Raw genomic sequence first — 14,042 nt, 5'->3', positions numbered from 1 at the left:
GTTTGCAATGTGAAGGTTTTTTTATTCAGTTGGTAAAGTGCGTTAGAAAGCAACTTAAAATGTACGTAAACATTTTTTCATAATTGCTGTGTGTCAAAGATTATAACTGCTACCAGATTGGCTGCTTATCTATCTGGAAACATATACACATACACATGAGAGAGATGCAAGAGCTATCGCTCTTCACAGTGAGTATACTTCTAGGAACTGCACTGCAAAAACCAAGTTTGTGTCACTTTCACTGTTTCTACTAATTTTGCTCGATCAAATGAGAAATCTATAGAATTTTGAAGGGACAAAATGGGTAACCTGCATCATTCTCAGCATACTAAGGAAAGAACACTGAGATGTGATGCACATTACGAAGAAATTATATAGTCCTCATTCAAAATTCATCTAATGGTTAATAAGAGAAAAATCAGGGGCAGGGAGGGGGGACAGGGAAGACAAAATATGGTACAACCTTATACTCAGTTAGAGCAGCACAGGCACAATGAAAATAAGTGTTTTCCAGGATTTGTTGAGAAACAAAGTTCCACTTAACTATTCAAGCACCTTAAATCAAAGATGTCATTATATGAGGGCTCAGCAACTTCTAATGATGCAATGACATTTATGGATAGGCCTAAGCCTATCAAAACTTAGTTTGTGGTATACTTGTAATGTCTATTACCAGCAAATAAGTGTAACTCTTACAATGCTGTAACCAGCTGTATTATTAGGATTACTTTTTTTAGAAAAAGTATTTCATTAAGACCACTTTAAACTGTCATCAGCATTAAGAAATCTTATGAGCTAATAGAGAGAGAGAAAGCTATGTCAAAGCACTTACCAAACTGACTAAGGACTGAGGACTGAGTGATGGGTGGTTTAAGATCCCAGGATGATGTGTTAGCTGTAGTAGTGGTGGCAGAGCTACTATTGTTTTGTTGACAGGTAAACTGACCCAATCCTGGAGATTTCAACTGGTCCAAGATTTGGGATCCAGTAGAGTTGGCCAGTTTAGAGGATCCAAGTTCACCAAAGCCAGAACAAAGAACTGCAGACTACCAAAAGACAAAAAATAGGGAAAGGAGTGGAGTTAAGTATTTTATAAATAATTTGAACTTAACAATGCCTACAGGTCCTATGTGGCAGCAACTAAAACCTCTTCAGCCCTAGATTACTAACAAATGATGAATAAAAAATTCCGCAGTTGTAACATAGGGCCAGATCTTCTCAGATTGTCAACAATACAACTTGCACCACTGTGATGGCAACAATACTGATTTACTTTAATCCATGCATCTCAAAATAGCATATATTTACTAATAGTTAAACTGATTTTCAGAGAATAAATATAAGTGCCCAATTTCAAGCACTCACAATTGACTCAGAAATAGGCAGGTTTCCACAAAAAGCAGTCAGATAATGTGCTTGGAAATAACACATCTTAGTTTTCTGGCATAGAACTCTTCACTACAAACAAATTATTTCATCCTAAATCAGCATGTAGTAAACACATCTGCTCTCTACTCTAAAATTAATACAAGCACTTCATGCAAACTGAGAAACAACTCAGCAAAACCAGAAAAGTAGTATTTTTTTTGTGTGTGTGTGTAAAGGGAAGGAATGGAATTCTTAATTCTATTCCTTCAATATTTGCAACCTGAATTTTATAAATACTGAAATATCTCATGAAATGGCCAGTCCTGGAAAAGTTGTTTAACCTGAAATATTTACTCATGAAGACTGTTTAGAAAGCATAAGATAATTTTACCAGACTTTGAGGAGAATAAGAATTTACAGCACTGGAGCTGCAGGTTCCTGATGCCATCTGGGTGCTGTGCTGAGAATTTGTGAAGACTAGGGCTTGGCCAAAGGTCTGCTGCTGGGGAGGCTCAAATGAGTTGCCTTCTGTCTCTTGGGTAGAAGTCACAGGCTTTTGAAGCAGTGTTACCAAATCAATGCTATAAGAAAAAGCAAAGTTTGGCTGGAATAAGCATGATGATCAGGCTGCACTGAAACTGAAGAAAGCACTAACAGTACTAAAGCTGCCATACCAGCAACAGAAGTAACTGTTTAATTAGGCTGATTAACAGCCTTTTCAAGTATTGCTTGTCTGCCATACAAAAAGAGGTAGAATAAAGGGTTTTGCCAGGAAGTACATTCCATTAGCTGAAACCTTCCACTACAGTTAGAATACAAATTACCTTTGCGCTCTTTTCAAACATTGTCAAATTTATAGCATAATGTATCATATAAGTAACCTATATGATTAATATAACCAAGTCACCAGAGACAAGTCGTAAAAGACACATTATGTTCAAGTGGACCTTGCCTGCAAGCCCATTATATATATTGATAATCCACATTCCCTGCATATCATGCTATCCCTTTAAAAAGACCAAGGGATCAAAGTCCTACTCTGTATAGGGTGGGTATGAGGACTGTAAAGACTGAAGTCACACATGCAGTGATTAGGTGAATACATGATGACATGGAAGTCACAAGAGCAGCAGAAATAAAAGCTAACTTTCTCAGATAGCAGGCACATATCCAAAATTACTCTACCACACATACCTGAGCAGGATGAGAAACATACATTTTCTTATATTTAGCATGGCTTACTAACCCCTACCACATGTTTAGCACAGGTTTAACCAAGGAATAGCAAAGCACTCAGACAATAAAAGAAATCTACTCCAAACGTTCTGACTTAAATTTATCCTAAATATACCATGGGTTTGGGCTGAAAAGCTGCTTCCAGCAATTTCATTACCATAGCTTTCTTAACACCCAAACCTTTCTCATGGCAAGTTAAAAAACAACCAAACAAAAAAACTGCATCGCACCCAAACCAAACCAAACAAACAAAAAAACCAAAAACCAAAACACCAGAATTTGAGTTGATGAACTAAAATATTTTCTAACATAATCTGAGGGACATCCACTGGAGGAATATTTGCATTACAACAATGAACATGTGAGCATATCACCTCTAAGAAGGAAAGGATTATAAACTGTAGACCAACTGACACCATGTCCACTCCCGATCAAATCCATGCTGGAAGGACAGTTTTGGTGCAGTTTGGAGTACAGCAGTACAGCTGTATCAGGATGTTTGGGACCATTAGGCCACCTAGTTTTCAGATCTAGTTTTTGATCTCATGCTATCCAATTATTGAAGTCTTCATGACACTAAAGTTGTGTCCCAAACCACTCTCCTGGGACTTGAGGCTAATGCGGACAACTGATTCCACAACATCATCAGCCAGGCATTGGGTCAAGACAAAGGCAAGCAAAAGATGGCAGCAACTGCCATATTTTTGGTTCTCTATCTGAACTCTGTATCATCAGTGAAGGCAAGTAACTGTGATGCTTACCAGGAAATTCACCTTCTTGCCAACACAAGCTTTTCTGTTAATACATTTGTCAAAGCACTACATTCTGAACTTTCTGCATCTACAGGGCCAGGCTTCCATTTTCTGAACAGCAAAGCCAGACCTTGCTTTTCAACAGCAGAAAACTCTTCTTCCCAGCTACTTTTGCTCCTGCCCGTAAGCAGTCTGTGCAGAAGACAGGGTCTTCTCAGTATTATGCTTGTGGATTTGGTAAGTTTGGCTCCACTTCCATAGGCAATAATAGGTAACACAGGAACCCACAAAACCAGTGATTTGCAAACAAGGCTTTTGTAATTTTGAAATTAGCTTGACCAATCTCTGACCAGGGCTGCCCTGTGTTTTATTCAACCAACATTTTATATGTGCAAGCTAACATTGCTTCACCAAGCAGAAGGTTTTTAAGGTATAGGGGAAAACCTGGAAAAGCAGCTTACCTTTGCCCCGGAGTCACGTGATTCTCAGCTGGAACAGAGGAAGCAGTGAAGACTTTTGTTTCAGAAAGCTGAAAAAGAAAGCGGAAAATGTATTTTAATCATACACATGCTCACACTTTACTGCTGCGACATCTGCAGAAATCCCATCTTGGTCAGGCACTTCCAAGATAAAAGCAAAGTCAAACAACCATTACAACCAGTTATGCTCGAAAACAGGGAGATGATTCGAGACAGCCAGCATGGCTTCACTAAAGGGGAAGTCCTGCCTGACCAACTTAGCAGCCTTCTATGATAGAGTGACTACAACAGTGAACAAGGAAGAGCTATGGATGTCATCTATGTGGACTTCTGTAAGGCCTTTGACATGGACCCGCACAACATCCTTCTCTCTAAATTGACAATACGGATTTGATGTGTGGACTGTTTGGTGGATGAAGAATTGGTTGGATGGTCACATCCAAAGGATAGTGGTCAATGGTTCAAAGTGCAGATGGAGATTGGTGAGGGGTGGTGTCCCTCAGGGGTCCATACTGAGACCAGTACTGTTTAATAACTTCACCAATGCCATAGCCAGGGGGATTGAGTGCACCCTTGCTAAATTTGCAGATAACACCAAGCTAAGTGGTACAGTTGACATACCTGAGGGACAGAATGTCATCCAGAGGAACCTGGACAAGCTTGAGAAGTGGGCTCATGTGAATCTCATGAGGTTCAACAAGGCCAAGTGCAAGGTCCTGCACGTGGGTTGAGGCAACGCCTGGTATCAATACAGGTTGGGGGATGAAGGGATTGAGAGCAGCCCTGCCAAGAAGGACTTGGGGGTACCAGTGGATGAAAAAGTTGACATGAGCCAGCAATGTGCACCCACAACCCAGAAGGCCAACCATATCCTGGGCTGCACCAGGAGAAGCACCGCCAGGAGGTCAAGGGAGGTGATTCTGCCCCTGTACTCCACTCTGATGAGACCCCCCTGGAGTACTGCGTCCAGCTCCAGAGCCCTCACTCCAGGGAAGATGCGGACCTCTTGGGCCGGGTCCAGAGGAGGGCCACCAACATCATCACAGGCATGGAACACCTCTCCTGTGAGGACAGGCTGAGAGACTTGGGGTTCTCCAGACAACTGGAGAAGAGAAGGCTCCGCCGAGACCTCACTGCGGCCTTTCAATACTTAAAGGGGGCTCAGCAGAAAGGTGGGCACAGACTTTTTCATGGGGCCTGTAGCGGTAGGACAAGGCGCAACGGCTCTACGCTAAAAGAGGCTAGATGCAGACTAGATACAAGGAAGACATTTCCTACCATCGGGGCGCTGCAACACCGCAACGGCTTGCCCAGACAGGTGGTAGCTGCCCCATCCCTGCAAACATTCACAGTCAGGGGCTCTGAGCAACCTGATCTAGTTGAAGATGGCCCTATTCACTGCTGGAGGATTGGACCAGATGACGTTTAAAGGTCCTTTTCAACCCAAACCATGCTATGATTCTGTGGTGCAGCTCTGCTTAGAAAGAAAAACCATGTAGTCAAACTTCAGCAAAGTCTTCTACACAGATCAAGTACCAATTTAATTAGAGTTAGGAATTTGATCTACTGAACACACACTATAGTACACCAAGTTAAGTACATCAGTTTGAGCAATAGTTTAACTGAAAAATATACCCGTAGAATGTAATTAACATGACAGCTGGTATATCATCAGTGCAAAAATACCTTGTGCAGACATAATTTAGGACTCCATAGAGCAGCTCTGATAAATCTTGTTGCGGAAGTCTAACATACTGCACCGTTCCCACTCATTTCATGTATCCCTGTGTTTTACATTTCATGTTACATCAGCAGCAGAGGCACCTTTGCACTCAGCTAGGGACAGTGAACTACCGTTCATGGTTCCTTTTTGGCATTTCTACTAGAGGCAGCAATAACTTCTTAAACCATTTGCTCTGTGAGCATGAGTTTGAAACCATGTAATTGCTTTTACTAGTATAACCAGTCAGACCACCCACAGCAGAAAACTGTACTGCCTTCACCATGCTGTTACAATAAAGATAGATACTTGCACAGGTAGCTGGTGAGAGGGAGCTGGTTGGTTGGGATTTTGGGGGAAAAGGGGGTGATTTTGTTTTGTAAAGGGGTTGTTTGTCTGCTTGTTTTTCTTTTTAATAGCTTTCCTTTTTTAAAAAATAGTTAAACAGCTACAGCTTCCTAGGGCTAACTCATTTCTATTGACAGGAATACTTGCAAACCAGAATACTTCTTAAGCCAGTACAGATTAGGTTGAACAAGATAAAGATATGCATGTATAATGGTTATATTTTAAATTAAATTTGCACAAAATCACCCTTAACTACTTTGGTGTAGTTTTGTATTTAGACCAAAGAATAACTGACTTATTCAAACACCCAGAAATAATCCCTTTAGAATGGGACATTTGAATACAGGTCTTCCAGGAAATCATGCATTTTTAATTGCATACATTGCTAGCAGCCTAGTTGAAAGGACATCACGGACATGAGCCAATTTCATCTGCCATCCCACAGGCAGCTCTACTGAAAGCACCTATATACCTGAACACAGTCATCTGATTGGGATTCTCCTATGAAACACTGGACACAGAAGGGCTGACTGAGAGCAATCACTTACCACTCAGAGGCAAAGTTCAAATGTTGCATGTAGTCTCCTAGCACCCACTTATGTGCAATACAATGTATCATGCAAAAATGGGTGCCACCACAGTTCCTCCCTCCATTTCCTTCCCTTCCCTGCCAATAAAATGTGCTTTAATCTCATCTTTCTGGAACACAACTCTGTCCTTTGCATAATGGTGCTAGCCCACAACTCTATATACTGACCAAAATGAAGGAAGAAGATTCAGCTCAAGCATATTCCCAATTAAAAAGGCTAGTTTTCTATTGTTCAGGCCTTTCCCCACTGTACATGTTATTTTAGAACAACGTGTACTGTACTTTTTGCAGTGTTACAAGACTCCTGTGTTATATGGCAAAAGGAGGCCAGCTTGTGGCATGAGCAGCAACCTATTGTCTGCAGTCCCTTCGTTAAATATTAAATTCTTTGTAATGTCAACAGTTTCCTATGCTCACATAACCCAGGATAAGACTAACCGTGGCCAAAACACATGAATACTGAAAACTAAGAAAATCGAGAAGGCTGAGGATGTTTGCAACAACACAAATGCATGCTTTAAATATGAGAGAGGACATGTTCTCTTCAAGTGAATCAGCAAGCAAAACAAAAGTCTCCAGCTACCAGCTTGGCCACACTGACATTTATACTACAACCTATGGCAAACTCACTGCCACAAGCTCCAATCAAGCACCTAATTCAGAAGTCTGCTGGGATTATGGCATTTGTCAAAACACATAATTCATGCAGCAGCAGCTGAAAGTTTTGTTATGCAGATGTATTTAGTGTTTTTTAGAAGTAGTTGTATCGGCTCCTAAGTTATTTATGCTCACTGTACACTACACTGACAAATCTTTCACTGAGGCTCTGGCATCTTCCCGGAACTGAATGAATGGTCATGAACCATTTGCAAACATCAGCCTCACAAGGATAGTTCCTCCATCTGCAGAGAAACGCCTGTGCTTTTCAGCTCCTGTTCCTATGATAAAAATAATGTTCCAATCACCAAACAGACAATCATAGAATGGTTTGGGTTGGAAGGGACCTTAAACACCATCTAGTTCCAGCCCCCTGCTATAAGCAGGGACACCTTCCACTAGACCACGTTGTTCAAAGCCCCATCCAACCTGGCCTTGAACACTTCCAGGGATGGGGCATCCACAACCTCTCCGGGCAACCTCTTCCAGTGCCTCACCACCCTCACAGTGAAGAACTTCTTCCTTACATCTAATCTACATCTACCCTCTCTCAGTTTAAAGCCATTACCCCTTATCCTTCCAAACATATTTAACAACTAACTAGCTACCAGCTCCTATGGCCAGTTGATAAGTGATGAGAAAGGAAAATATGCTCCAGGATCCTCATAAAAACTCAACATCAACAAATCGGAAATAAGAAAAACTAATTACTGCTTTAATACGATGTACTGAAGTTAAAGAAAATAAAACAAGTTCTCATGCTGCTTCCTGGTAAAGGAAACACTCCCACTAAAATACACTTTTTTTCCTTTTTTTTTTTTTTTTAAGTGTTGCTGTTGTTTCAAATAAAAACACTAAGACTACCAATACTGTACAGAAAATGTTTGCCTTCATCCACTTTCCAGCAATGCGTATGTATTCTATTTCTCCCCTTCTGACAGTTCCTGTAGTTAAACTTTATTTTCTTTAGCCAGGTGAATATGATCACAACTTTAACAGGAAAACCCAGAGCCACCTACAGTACCTCAATAGTTGTCTGTCCTTCACTGTCCATGCCCTGAATACCACTTTAACAAAATACAACCTCCTATTTTCACCGTAACTAGTTTCCACTCTATTTAAGAGCATGCTGACAACCTACGATACTTGTTCAATACTTACCACTAAAGATAAATACCAGACAGGACTATTAGATCAAAACATCTAATCCTTCCCAGCTCACAAACATTAAATTTCACTCACCTGCTTATAACTTGCATCTGACCAGAGAACACCACATTTAAACAAAAAAAGACTTCAGAAATACACCTGGTCTTTATCTGCAGACAGCAAATACATCAGCTTCCTCAGTTGTTTTAATCCTTAGTCATGCTGCTAGAATTGTTTGCTTATTATACATTTAAATGCATGGCTCCATTTTCCAGCCACAGATTTATATTATGCCTTTGTCTGCTAGACTAAAAACAAAGACCATTATATGCTAATAAAGTTACCTTTTCAGATTCAGTAAACTAAAAATCTCACTCTCAAGGACCTCTTCTATCAGTAAATGATTTTCAGCTATTTTCCACAATCTTTGTTTTGTAAAAGCAATAAGTAATTTGATGCACTGCTTCAGAATCATGTTCAGAAGAGTCCACATAAAGAAATATAAATCAAGAATGATTAAGAGACAGGGAAGAGTGCCTACAAGCAAAAAGACTACAATGGCTTTTTTTGTGCCACAGCATCAGCCCTTTAGGCGATCATGCTGAGCTGTTCTTTTTTCATCATAGACTACAATCCTGAAAAATTTTCAGTTGCTGCTTTCCAGAAGACAGCCCCTTGTTTTGGAGATGTGCCTTTATTCCTATAAAACAAATGAGCAGTTGGCTATATTAAAGCATCTTTCATTTGAACAGGTCAAGTCTAGCAGAGGTCCAGATTTCTCTGCATGATTGGTTTACTCTTAATTACCATTCCCATAGTTTCTGGATTTCCCATACATTTTATTAAGCAGTGAATTTATTTTTGCTTCCAAATCATTGATAAAGACACTAGATGGCATTTGGCCTAGGACTGGATTCCTTTATAGTCCTCCCAGAAATGCCCACGTTGAGTAAGGGTCCCCCAGCAAAAGATCTAATTGCCAAAATTTGCAAAGTAGGTTTTAAACCACTTAAATGTGTTTCATGATAGCATGTAATTATTTTTAGAACAAAAGATGTAGAACAAATCTCTTACAAGGACATACTCTATCTTCACAGTTAACTCATAATTGACTTAAAGACCAAGGTCAGATTTATTTGAAGTGGATCTATCTTCCATAAAACTATGCTGAATGGCACAAGTTGTATTCTTATGCTTCTATGTTTTTTTTAAATCAGATAAATCAATTTTTCCTTTATTTTTCCCCCAGGCATGTTTTGGGCTAATGTGCCTGCAGCTCATTATTTCATTCAATCTGTCTGAACATCAGCACATGAACAACTTTCTCCTAGGTTACTGGGATTTTTCCAGGATGCTAAGAATAATAAAAATTAACAAAAGGCTAGAGATTTCATCTGCTGTTCTTTCTAAATTCAGGTGCAAATTACTCAGTTTTAATAATTAATTAAAAAAAATTCTATCCCTCATCAGCATTGCTCACCACCCCCCTCCCATGCTACAAATGTTGTATTGTATTAGTTTCAAACGGGTGAGAAACAAGGCCAGAAATTTTCACTATCCTTAGCCCTTAGTCCACCTGTAGCATACACTGCAGAAATACAGGACAGGTTTAAAAAAGATGCTAGATTTTGGCAGTAACTGATAGAGATGACCTAGGAATTTTAGTTTCTTTTAATTTTCTTGAAAGACAGCCCTCTCATTAGGTAAGGACAGAGTTTTCCTATCTATTATACAAAACATTCACATATTTCTATGGATAACACTGGCATGCACCCTACAGGAGGAGGCAAAAGGGATAACTTCCAAGACAATCTCTTACTCTTCTAAAAATAAACATGGATAACATAATGGATATTCCTATAAAATATGAAAAACTTCTCAAAAGCTAAGTTTTCTCCTCCATACTTTTTGCTACCTCATTTGTTTTCTGAACTGCTTAAGCTTTAATACCATAACTGAAAACTTGAAATCACAAATGCAATTTTCACACATGATGACTACAAATGCCAAGTATTTGGAGACATGAAGACACCTTTTGTCTGAGAACACATCATGATGAAGCAACCGGAATGAAGCAATTAAGCTCTAACTTCAGCATACTACTAGCTCCTTTTTTCAATATTATGAAGTGGACTAAGTGGAACGATTATGCAGATTTCAAACAAAAAGCATCAAATGAGTAGTCTAAAGTTGTTTAGTAAGCTTCAGCACTTAACTACATAAAGGTCTTGTGATGTCTTTAAATCCCTACACAATAGTGGGGGAAGTATGCAGTTAACACCCATCAGCACTGAGCAGCAGAGAACTATAATTCACAAATAGTTAATTTGGGATAAAACTTAAAATTTTATTATCGATGTAGTGTCCACCCAGCAAAATAAACTAACATTTCTTGATTCAATTTTGTTTAAAAAATAAGCTTATCTAAACATACATATTTTAAACAGGAATTACAGCAAGAAACACAGTAAGAAATATCATTGCACGCAGACAGCAAAGTATTACTTCAAACATTTAATTTTTGAAGACAACACAGAAAATCTGAAAAGGGTAAATAATCAATTGGTCTATCCAACAAGGTACACTTACATCTTCATTCCAGTCTTCTGCTGTCCATTCTTCTATTGAGTTTTTCCATGCTCCTATTGTTATTTGGGGAAGGAAAGAAAACAGTTACAAGCTAAAAGCACAATGTCGCATTTCAACCACTCTGCTTTATAAGCAATCCTGTTTCCATTATTAGTGGAACACGAAGCGAGGAGATGGTGGTGGGAAACATGGGAAGGTCTAGAAAACCGGTCTGCAGATTTAAAATTTTGGGAAGGTTCCACCTCCCCCCACCCCCTTTAATTTCTGATATCAGGAATTTCTTAGCCACTATGGTATAAAACACAATTTGCACAAACATGTCTGCAAACAGGGATTAATCCCAAATATAAGAAGAACTTGCTCCTATGCCCCCAACAACAGTGAGAGGCTACTCAACCCTCCCACAGGACCTCCCAGTTTCATGCACAAATTCATACAGACCCTGAACAAAACAAAACCACACCACCTGCTCCAACATCCGTAATACTACTTTCAACATATTCAAAACCCAGACCCAAGTTATGCCTCTGGAGGCTCCTTTCCAACCTGTTAACTCTCTCCTCAGGGCAGAACAACCCCAATCCATTCCCCTCAAAGAGCAATTTTATTTTAAAACATATGTAATTCATATAAGGGCAGCAGAAGAGACAATAAGCTTCCACTGTAGCTGCAAAACTCCTTCCTGTAACTTGTGGCAGAGTTTATCTGGCAAACACTGGAGCACAGCGTGCAGTCCACAGCATGCAGCAATGGCAAAACTACAGGAAACGATCCTATGGATGCAAAAACCTGATCCCTTCCACAGGAAAGAGTAGGCACAGACATGCAAGAACAATAAATGGACCTTAGCCCACCAGGTAAGCATAGGGAAGGTTATCCCAGCAACAACCAGAGCCTTCATTTAGTAACCATGAGTGAAGAAAACACCAGCAGTAAAGTTCCTGCTACCATCACCTTTGGTCAAGTACAAAAGCAAAAGAACTACTGCTTTAACCATCTCCTTTTACTTAACCAGGAACCATGTGTCTCAGAGGAGACACATTCATCCAGAAACAAGCCCCCTGAAGACAGCATCAAATCCACTTTTGTACTAATGCCATCACTACATTAGTGCATTCTTTTATACACCTTTATAAAGCAGCATCTTGGGCAGAGGAGGGTGGAATGGCACTAATCCAGTGAGATGAACAGGCCTACCACAAAGATATACACACAGTGGGGAGAAGAGAGGGGGTTTATACCTTGGAATCCAAAATTATTTGGCAGGTCCTGAGCAACGTAATATCCATTCTGTGTTGGCTCTGTGGAGCAATATAGAGTTGCCTGAAACACCTCGTGCTTACATTTTACCAAACAGCCCCTAACCAAGAGGTTTCTACATGCTGCAAAATAACTAATAATCATATCTGAGCACAGCAAAATTACTACAATGCCTCGAATCTCTAGATTAATTCACACATTTTTGGAAAGGAGGAAAAGCCCAATGAGTAGCAGTTTTTAGAGAAACAGTTGATTTCCTTTCCCTTCCCCTGACCAGCATAGGATCTCTTCTTCCGGTTATTTCTTTAAAGTAGTACATCCTGGTATTTGTCCTGCTTATATTTATCTCCCATGAGTCAGAGCAAGGCCTGCGTCTGTAGAAGACAAAACTCATGCTTGTGCCAGCACTCTCACAACAGAGCTTGGAGTTCACTAAAACAAACACGAAAAGAGCTCGGAGAAATCAAGCTCAACTCTCGAGCATCCCCCACCACCTTTGGGAGGCTGAACCTGTTTGGAATAATACTTGGGACATTTTCCTGACATTCAGTTTAAATGTTTACCTGTTGCTCCTACTTATGAACATGGATCTGTGCATCTACTCTTTTTAACTACTGAACATCACCCTTCACACCCCTCTATTAGTTTACCCAAGCTGCTAAGTTTATTATTGTCACTTATTAACACTCTACCTTCCCAACTCAATCCTTCCAGCCTCAGTTATTTCACTGGTCTTCTCCGCATTAAATCTAGCTTGCTAATGCCTTCCTCCTATTGATAGGATTCTAATTAAGTCTGATCTTGCCACAAGTGTGCCAATTTCCTTTCAGTCCAAAATCTACCTTGGCATTATTGCAACTCCACATAACCTCCCAACCTTTACCGCATGCCTTGCAAAGCATCACCATTTAAGAGATCTCTGTTTTCTGCAGAAATTATGCTTTCTGTTTTCAAGGATCCTTGTCATAGCAACTTCAACCTAGATGGCTATCTGTGACTCTTTGCTGTTTCCCTTTATAATAAGTTCAGTTTTAGAAAGTTATAAAGCAAATAAAAAGTGTACGATATGTTTTCATCAAGTCTTCAGGTATTTTCCTCCAATTCCTCACCTCCTGTCACACTATTTAATTTTTTTTCCTTTTTTTTTTTTTAATAATCATTCATAGATATTAGCCCCAAAATAATTTCATTTTGTCCTATCCCAAACTTAGGTACTAATCCTTTCCTTCTGGATTACATTCACATTCTAGAATGACCTCAAGGTTTCCTTAAAATGTTTCTTCTAACATTTACAGCAGTCCTAAAAAAAAAAAAAAACAAACAAAAAAACCAAAAAACAAAATGCTTCCTCGTAACTTCCAAGGTAAACAATTCCCTTCTCCCCCCTTGACAGTTAAACTATAATTTCTTTTTTCTTTCTTGTCATTCTTCAGAGTCACGTAAGGCTGCTCATAACTAAACAAAGGAAATTTTTCTGTGAAACTCATGAAACTCTAACAAAGTAGAGCTATCAATAAATTATCAGAATACAATACCATTTTTGTAACCTACTTTGAGAAGTGACCACCTCCAACTGCTGTGATTTGTCGCTCAGGATCTCCCACTGCCTTGTATATCATAAAAAAGGTAAGAGATTGAATACTCAGCATGCCCATAAGAAAATATTAATCACACTGTTCAAGTTTATTCCCTTTTGGATGAGGATTAGTTATTTCGTTTCTTCTCACCTGTCCCTTCTCTTCGCCTTTCAGTTATACATTACTTCTATAAAAATCAGGATGCAGGAAAACAGATGCCAAATTGTTTGGAATACAATTACACTTAAATGTTAAGATCATTAAAGATTTGCGCTTAACTCTCTTCTCATTTCAACCAACAACACCAAATTTTACCTC

The 14,042-nt window shown here is 39.4% G+C and overlaps 1 protein-coding gene across 16 annotated transcripts in view; it reads right to left on the bottom strand.

The window, feature by feature from the left end:
* The window catches only part of UBAP2 (ubiquitin associated protein 2), a 186,807-nt gene that overhangs the window by 120,300 nt on the left and 52,465 nt on the right, over positions 1-14,042 (bottom strand). For 12 of the 16 annotated variants that reach the window (XM_049795053.1, XM_049795056.1, XM_049795054.1 and 9 more), the window contains 5 exons: positions 12,129-12,188; positions 10,888-10,940; positions 3,818-3,885; positions 1,760-1,949; positions 833-1,046 (listed from right to left, as the gene is read on the bottom strand). In XM_049795053.1, coding sequence (XP_049651010.1) covers positions 833-1,046; positions 1,760-1,949; positions 3,818-3,885; positions 10,888-10,940; positions 12,129-12,188 — 585 coding nt within the window. The remainder of the gene's footprint in view (positions 1-832; positions 1,047-1,759; positions 1,950-3,817; positions 3,886-10,887; positions 10,941-12,128; positions 12,189-14,042) is intronic. The other 4 variants (XM_049795049.1, XM_049795050.1, XM_049795060.1 and 1 more) reach the window with 1 other exon arrangement.

Source organism: Accipiter gentilis, chromosome Z (assembly GCF_929443795.1).
Source record: "Accipiter gentilis chromosome Z, bAccGen1.1, whole genome shotgun sequence".
Lineage (NCBI taxonomy): Eukaryota > Metazoa > Chordata > Aves > Accipitriformes > Accipitridae > Astur > Astur gentilis.
This window is presented reverse-complemented; position numbering and strand designations above follow the sequence as displayed.